Source organism: Urocitellus parryii, chromosome 1, assembly GCF_045843805.1.
Source record: "Urocitellus parryii isolate mUroPar1 chromosome 1, mUroPar1.hap1, whole genome shotgun sequence".
NCBI classification, from domain to species: domain Eukaryota; kingdom Metazoa; phylum Chordata; class Mammalia; order Rodentia; family Sciuridae; genus Urocitellus; species Urocitellus parryii.
Genome location: NC_135531.1, coordinates 282815161 through 282824059, shown reverse-complemented (window position 1 = coordinate 282824059; position 8899 = coordinate 282815161). Strand labels below are relative to the sequence as shown.

General features: G+C 49.6%; 1 protein-coding gene across 1 annotated transcript; it reads right to left on the bottom strand.

The window, feature by feature from the left end:
* Positions 1-5023: 5023 nt before the first annotated feature.
* Positions 5024-5986, bottom strand: LOC144253313 (olfactory receptor 9S13-like). The gene has a single exon (XM_077795285.1). The coding sequence runs from the start codon at positions 5984-5986 to the stop codon at positions 5024-5026; it is 963 nt and encodes a 320-aa protein (XP_077651411.1).
* Positions 5987-8899: the final 2913 nt, after the last annotated feature.

Below are 8899 nucleotides of genomic sequence, written 5' to 3'. Positions count from 1 at the left end.
TTAGTTACTTTGGCTAAAGGCTTATCAATCTTCTTTATCCTTCCAAAGAACCAGCTTGCTGTTTCATTGATACTCTGTATTGCTTTTTATTCTCAATTTCATTGATTTTGGCTCTGATTTTAATAATTTCCTGTCTTTTATTGATTCGGGTACTAGTGTGTTCTTCTTTTTCTAGGGTCTTGAGATGTAACATTAGATGATTTATTTGGCATCTTTTGTTTTCTAAATGTAGGAATTCAGTTCTTTCCTCTTAGAACTGCCTTCACACTGTCCCAGAGATGTTGATATGCTGCATCTCTATTCTCAGTTGTTTCCAAGAATTATTTATTTCTCCTCTGATTTCTTCTGCTATCCATTTGTCATTCAAAAGAGTATTATTTAAGCCAGGCACAGTGGCACACATCTGTAATCCCAGCGACTCTGAAGGCTGAGCCAGGAGGACCGTGGGTTCAAAGGCAGTGTCAGTGTCAGAGCAAGGCCATAAGCAATTTAGCAAGACCCTGTCTCAAAATTTAAAAAATTAAAAGGGCTGTGGATGTGATTAAGTACCCCTGGGTTCAATCCTCAGTACCAAAACTAAAAGAGTATTATTTAGTTCTAGGTGTTAGAATGTTTTTAAAATAGTGGTTTTTAAATAGTTGTTGATTTCTAAATTCACTTAATTGTGATCTTATAGAATGCAATGTATTATCTCTGTTTTTAAAAATTTGCTAAGATTTGCCATGTGATTTAAAATATTGTCTATTTTAGAAAATATTCCATGTGGTGTTCAGCAACACTCCAGCATACAGGCACAGGCAATGACTTTCTCAGTAAGATCCCTAAAGCTCAGGAAATGATGCCAAGAGTTATTAAATGGTATAGCATCAAATTAAAAAGCTTCTGTACAGCAAAGGTAACAATTAGGATTGTGGAGAGAACCCACAAAATGGGAGAAAATCTGCTAGCTGCACTTCTGACAAAGGATTAATATGTAGAGTTTATAAAGAACCCCAGAAACTTTACACCAAAAAATCAAATAACCCAATTAATAAATGGGCCAGTGAATTAAAAGAAGAAATACAAATGGTCAACAAATATATGAAAAAATATTTAACATCATTAGGGAAATGCCAATCAAAACTACTCTGAGATTTGACCTCAAGCCAGTCAGAACATCAGTCATCATCAAGAACACAGACAATAATAAGTAATAGAGTGGACATGAAGCAAAGGAACTCTTTTAACACTGTGAGTGGAACTGTCAATTATTTCAACACTATAGAGCAGTATGGAGGCTCTTCAAAAGACTAGGCATGGAACCCCCATACAGACCAGCTGTACCACGGCTCAGTATTGATTCTGAAGAATTCAAGTCATCGCACTACAGTGAGACCTGCACACCCATGTTTACAGCAGCACATTCACAGCAGCCAAACCATGGAATCCACCTAGGTGTCCATCAATTAATAAAGAAAATGTGGTCTTCAGTCATAAGGAATAAAATCATGTCATCTGTAGGAAATGGATGAAAGTTGAGAGCACTATGTTAAGCAAAATAAGCCAGACTCAGAAGGTCGAGGGCCATATGTTTTCTCTCACATGCAGAAGCTAGAGAGGGAAAGGAAAAGAAAGGCTGTGTGGGGGGGTCTTATAAAAATCAAAAGGAGATCAGTGGAAGAATGGGAACAGGGGTGGAAGTTGGGTGGGAAATGGGAGGGCTAAGGAATGACAGTGGCCAAATCGTATTGTTATGTTGTGTGTATGTATGAACATGTAGCAACAAATCCCATCATTAGGCACAACTGTATGCCATGTACCAATAAAAATGTGGAAAAAATAAAATGGCCAAACACATAGGAAAACAGATATTTCATAGTGAAAAGTTTCATCCAACCCAATCATATATGAAAATTTGAATTTGCATGTAAATAATAAAGACTGAAAACACATAAAGCAAAAACATGGAGTTCAAGATGATATGCATACATCCAAATCAGAGTGGAGTTTTGCCACACTCAGCCATACTATCCTGGGTGGGCCCTAATCCAATGGCTGGAGTTCTTGTAGGAAGAAAGGACACAGAGGCATATAGACAGGAGGAAGAGGCGTGTGTGAAGTGGGGCAGAGAGAGCAGCCAGGCAGCTGCTGGCCGAGGAGCACCAGGGATGGTGGGAGCCACTGTGACTTCCAAGGAAGACAGATAAGGAAGTTTTGTCCTGGAGATTTCAGGGTTAGCCTGGTCCTGCTGACAACTTGCTTTTGGACATCTGTCTTCAGGATCTGTGGAATAACACATTTCTCTTTCTGTATGGAATCCTTAGGAACCTAATACAGCGGGAAAGGTGTGGTTGGCTTGCGGCTGACAAGGTCAGAAAAACATCCTCACTATTGTATCTTATGAGTATTTCAGTTCTCCAGCTCTGTGTGAAAATCTGGTCCATAGGAATCTTGATGGCCTTCTGAAAAATCCTCCCATATTAACTTCTATTGTAACACATAATATAAATGGACCCAATTCATTCATGGAAACATTTGAAGAAGCACAATTAATCCATCTTTTTAATTCTCTTTTTCCATTATGAAAACTACAGCAGTGGCCTTCCTTCCCCCCTCCAAGGTGCACACCTAGATACACATGGCAAAGTAGAAAGATAGATGCAGAGAGCCAGCTCTGAGCTGCTCAAGGACCATGCAGAGGAGACCCGCAGGGACACAAGGGTGTCATGCTGATCCTGTCTCTTCAGGTCTGGCTTCACAAATTCCATGAGGTCAGAATGGTGGATTCTTCTTGCTATCCACCATTTTGGTTCTGGACAATTCCTGCTGAGAAATTGCGCCTTATTAAATTCTTTCTTTTTTATCTACTTATCCTGCCAGATTTCCTCCCAGAATGATTAAGCCAGTGAGATGCAGCCAGGAGTGGACGAGTTCCTGTTTCTCTGACCCCACTCTGACAAATGTGTTGAATTTGTGCTATAGTTTAGAATTTTCAGTCCTCACTACGAATGAGTTCCATACCGTTTCAGAATTCTAAAGTCATCGGGGACCTTGCTCTTACTCTTCCACGGACTTTGACAGGCCACGTCCCTCCTTTTTCTTTTCAGTTTTCAGAAGTTCCTTGGATTTTTCTTTTCTTTGATGTGATGTGTTCTAGGGTAGATTCAGTTGCTTAGTACTATAGAAACCTGGCCAGGTGGCAAGGAAGGGTCTATAAATTCAGTTATAAGATGCAGGTCTTTATGTGTCCGCCCTTCTCAGGCGGTAATATGGTGTGTCCTTCATTCACTCAGTCACCGTTGTGCCATCAAAGCAGTGAGAGTTTCCTATTTCCAAATTGCTGGTGAGTGTGCAGTTTTTTCTCTTTACTTTTAGGTGAAGCATATTATTATTGGTGTATTTTATTTTATTTTTGAAGCAAAACAAGGAGATTTTGAGTTTCATTTCTATTTCCTATATTTTATATTTTGCTACATTAACTACCCCATGAAATTTGGTAGTACATAATGAAATGGTTTCAGGACAGACAAACAGGCAAATGGAAAAGTGGATTGGAGACACAGATCTACATGTCGATGGACATGTGTTTCATGAAAAAATGACACTCAGATTCTGCACAGCAGTTTACTTTGTAAAGGGTCAGAAGTGAGGTACATGGAGGAGAAAATGGAACTAGAGGTTACTTCTAATCAGGCAGAAACCTTAGATTCACATGGATTGTGGTTCATCATAGAAAAGAATGAACAACAGAACTTGTTAAATATAAAACAGAAACTGTTGGGGACTACAGTAGGAAAGATTTCTCTCCACATGAACCAGAGTGCACTGATCACGAAGGACGGCAGAGAAACCTGGAATCCTCAGTGACAGACCTTGTGTGGACAAGAGACCGGGAGACAGTGAGGCCACCACCACAGAGAGGGAAATGTACTAGAAAATCACAACATCCGTGCAGTGTGCATGTCCAGGGCACAGGAGGGACGCCCATCGAGAGGCGGAGGACACACACACACGAAAAAAAAATCAAACAAACTGCCCTAAAAAAAGGAATGTCTGAAGGGAGGCTCCCTCCTCAGCCAGCGGGAAGGAGGACGCAGCCCGGGGCCAAAGGGCCAGACGAACTCTGGCAGCATCTGAGCTCTGGCTCCCAGCCCCCATGCACCACGAGCCCCCAGCCTCCACCAGAAGGCGTCTGTCCCAGAGAGGAGTCTGTGCCACAGCATCCAAGAGGACCCCTGCCACGAGCCTGTGTCCTGAGTGGGGCAGAGAGGAGGCCAGCAGGAGCTGACACATGGCCACAGGGACTCAGCTCACAGAGACGACGCCCCTGCGTGGGCTCCACCTAGGAAGTCCCTGTGGGTGGCGGGCACTGTGGCTGAGGCTGGTCACGGCGTAGTCTGAGAGGGGACGCGGGAGGGAGCGGGTGGACTCTGGGCACTGGGTCGGTGTCTGTCTGTGAGCTGGGAGCTGTGACCTGAGCTGTGCATGGCGGATGAGAGCACACGCCTGCCCCTGTGTGACGGCCACCACGTGGCCCACTCCTTCCTGAGAGGCAGCCCGTGCAGACCCGGCCTCTGAGGGCCCAGGCCCTGCAGACCGCAGCGCACCCTAAGGGAAGCTGGCCTGTGTTGGGGGAGTCACCTGAAACCCATCTCTCCACAGTGGGGTGGATCAGGAGCCTAAAGGGAGCGGTGCAGGCAGGAGGCCCTGCAGTGGCCACCTGGCTGTCGGGGAGGTCAACTCGTCTCCCCCAGGTCTGCTTGCCCCATGGAGGGGTCCTGTGGAGGCACCGAGGACAGGGCCCACAGTGTTTCCCCTGGAGGGGAGCAGCCTGGCCCAGCCCTGCTCAGGACACTTCTGAAGGTCAGAGCAGGCAGGGCTCACTCTCCTGCTTAGCGACTGCTGGTCCCCATGTGCTGGGACGAAGGGCGGGACGCAGGGTGGACAAAGGAGGAAGAAAGAAGAGGAAGCAGGAAAGGTGGAGGGGACAGAGTGTAGTCTAGAGCCCTCTGGCCCGCCCATCTAGGCCCTTGGACTCTGTGTCTCAGGGGACACCATCCTGGGCCTGGCTGTGTACCTGTCCCAGCCTCCGCAGGGCGTCCTTCACGTCCTTGTTCCGCAGGCTGTAGATGAGGGGGTTGAGCATCGGGATGACCAGGGTGTAGAAGACCGAGACCACCTTGCCCTGCTCCATGGACCCCACGGCTCCTGGCTGGGCGTACATCACAAACACAGTTCCATAGAACAGAGACACGGCTGTCAGGTGGGAGCCACAGGTGGAGAAGAGCTTGTGCCGCCCAGATCCTGAGCGCATCCTGAGGATGGTCACTGCGATGTAGCCATAGGAGACCAGGACCACGAGAGTGGTGCCCACAATGATGAAACCACAGATGCCGAACATGACCAGCTCGTTGAGAGCCGTGTTGGCACAGGCCAGCCGGAGCAGGGGGGGCACGTCACAGAAGAAGTGGTCGATGCGGTTGGAGCTGCAGAAGGGCAGCTGGAAGGTGAGGCTGGTCTCTATGATGGAGTTGAGGCAGCCTCCACAGTAGGCTCCGAGCACCAGGCGGACACACGTAGCAGTGCACATAGTTACAGGGTACTGCAGGGGGCTGCAGATGGCCATGAAGCGGTCATAGGCCATCACAGCCAAGAGGAAAGCCTCAGTGGTAGCCAGTAAGGAGAAGAAGAACAGCTGGGCAGCACATCCCCCAAAGCTGATGGCCTTGGGGGAGAGGAAGTTGGCCAGGGCATTGGGGGCGATGACAGAGGAGTAGCAGAGGTCCAGGAAGGACAGGTTCTTGAGGAAGAAGTACATGGGGGAGTGCAGGCGGGCATCCAGGGTGATGACCACGATCATGGTGATGTTGCCCAGGACGGTCACCGCATACAGGGCCAGGAAGACAGCAAAGAGCAGAGCTTGAATCTCCACCCCTCCTCTAAAGCCCTCCAGCACAAACTCCCGCAAGGGCAGCGCCGAGAGGTTTCCGTTTCTGAGGGTCGGCATGGCCCTGCGCTGGGACAGCAGGCACAGAGGACAGTGGAGGCCGTGAGACTGAGCAGGTTACGGGACCGTGGTCACGTCTTTTGTGGAGTACAGAGACGTGTCGGTGCCATGCTGCACCCTGAACCAGAGAATTCCTGAACGCCCCCTTGGTGGTGCCCACACTGACCGCACAGCTTGTCCTTGTGATGAGCTGAAAACACTTGGAATGCCCACCCCAAGGCCAAGGTCACTGACTCACGTGGGAAGAGAGACAGAGCAGAGCTGTCCAGCTTGGTGAGGACGCAGGGCCATCCCTGGGCCCTGTGGAATGAGCAGCTGGCCACGGGGTAGGGAGGGTGCCCATCTGCTGGGGAGCTGGAAGACTGACTGGGTGTGATAGGATGGCCTTCCTCCCCACTGTCCCTGGCCCACTGTGCACAGGTGGTCCTGAGCCAGCAGCGTCCCTGGCCCCTGGGAGCTGGTGGAAGTGCAGGAGCCGCAGCCCCAGCCTGCAGACTCGGAGCCTGTGCTTAGCAAGGGGCCGCCAGCGGGGGCTCAGGCCAAGGCTCACAGGCCCTGCCCAGCCACCAGGGTGGAGGGCAGGGTGTGGGCAGGGGAGTGGTCTCTGCCTCCCTGCTGGGGCAAGGCCTGAGTGCTTACTGCATACACAGCCCTGCTGCCTGCTCACTCATGGTCAGCTTCTGGTCCTGGCAGGCCTGAGCAGGTGGTGTGTTGACCTTGCCTGTCCAGGTGAGGGTTAGGACAGCAGCTGTGCTTCCAGGGTCCCTGTGCTCCTGAGCCAGGCCTGTGCTGGAGACAGGGCTGTGGATGCCCAGCCCCTTGTCCTCTGCAGCTCAGCTGTGACCTCCTGAGCAGTGAGTGAGGTGGCGGGCAGTAGTAGGTCCAGTGAGGCTCTGGGCCCAGGCTGTGTAGCAGGCTCCTAGGCTTTGTGAAGCACAGGGGCCCCACGTCAGCCTCCTCTCCTGTCCTGCCAGCTGGGCAGCGTGTTAAGGCACCTTCACTTGGGGTCACTGTGTACCTGGCAGGGCTGGTACTTGGGCCTCCAGTGGCCAATTAGTGAGGCTCTGGGCCTCTGCAGTGCCTGGACTCCAACTCCCTGGGCCCCCAAGCTGCAGGGCTGTGGCCAACCTGTGTGTCATCACCATCTCCTCCCAGTGGGGGCCCCCCACGCTTTTTGTCTCTGTGTCTTTTCCTCTCTGTCTCCTAAATTGAAAACAAATTCATGCTTGGAAATTTGAACAAGTAAGAAGTGACTGAAGTTAAGAATCCTCTTACTCCTGACCCCATTGCACCTCGGCCCTGTGCAGCTGGCCCTGTCCCCACACATGTGTCTGCATGTCTGGGGTCTTCTGTTGGTGTCTTGTGACCCAGGGCCACCACATTCACTAGCCTGCCTTTTTTAGTCTACTTTTTTGTTGCTGTGACCACAAGACCTGACCAGAAAAATTAGAGCCCGAGAATTGTTTTGGGTGCTCACAGTGTCAGGGCTCAGTCTATAGATGGACCAGTGATTTTCTCTGGGCCCCTGGGGAGGCAGAACATCATAGCAGAAGGGTGTTGGGGAGGAAATCAACTGAGAGCATCTCAGGAAGGAGAGAGAGAGAGAGAGAGAGAGAGAGAGAGAGAGAGAGAGAGAGAGAGAATTCTCATTTCATGAAATATGTACCCAATAGCACACCCCTCATGACCCACCTCCCCCAGCCACACCCACCTTGCCTACAGGCCCTCAATTAAAGCCCATCAACCAGAGGAACTCATTTATTAGGTCAAAACTCTATAACCCACATATCACCCCTAAACTTTCTCGCACTCCCTCTCTCACATGAACTTTTGGGGGACAACTAATATTGAAACCATAGCATTCCTCCCTTCGTCCTCTAAAGCTCAGGCAGGATATATTTAGTCTATTTTCAAGACTCCCCATAATCTTAAGAATTCCAGAATTTACCAACCGTCCATGTTTCTAGTCTCCTTTGACCCAAGGCAAATTTTCATTGAGTCCCTGAAAAAATCAAAAACAAGTGACATAGATCCAATGCATGAGAGCACAGAGTGATCATTTTCATGTGAAGAAACAGTGGCATAGAAAGAGGGACAGGACCAAATCCAGCTTGGCAAACAAGTCCGTAGCTCTGTGTCCTGCATATGGGCACACGGCGTCACAATGCTGTCCCCAGCGGGCTTGTGTGGCTCCACCCTGTGGCCTTCTGGTTCCTCTTTGGCTTGTCTCTGCTCCAGTCCTGCAGATTTCCTAGGAGACGTTCCATGTGACTGGCATTTCCTAATCATGGGGGTCTCCACCTTTGACTTCCTCCTCACATGTCCATGTGTCCCTTTTAAAGGGCAGCACACAGGAACTCTGACCCTGCTGCACTTTTCCTTTGAAATCTTGGTGGAAGCCTTCTTGACCCCCTGACTCCAGCATCCTGCACTCCTGCAGAACCAGCACCCTGAGGTGACACCAAGGTGTGCTGCCATCTGGAGCAGCCCCCAAGCCTCCAGGGACCACAGTTCTGCAGGCTCTGAGTGCCTGGTGGCTGAGCGTGGCGTGACGACTCCCTGGCCCCTGTGCAACCAGAATGCCCCCCTGGTCTCTTCTCAAAGGATTTTTACTTTTATTCCCTTGAACCTGAGGTGGGTTTGGTCTTTCCAATCCCTGAGATGCCCTCAGCCTCCCTTCCCAGTGTCTCTGGATAAAGCATCAGCAGTGTCTCTTTTTGGCAGTAATGTCTTTAACAACCACACCTGTCTTAGTTCTGGTTTTACTGGCAATTTTCTGGACAAACTGGAAGACAAACTTTCTTCTTTGTTTCTGCTCCTGACCATCACAATAAACTTAGCTAAAAGACGTCTGCCTTAATGCTATGCTGCCTAGAAAGTTCTTCCACCTTTAAGTTCAGAATCATAGAAAGT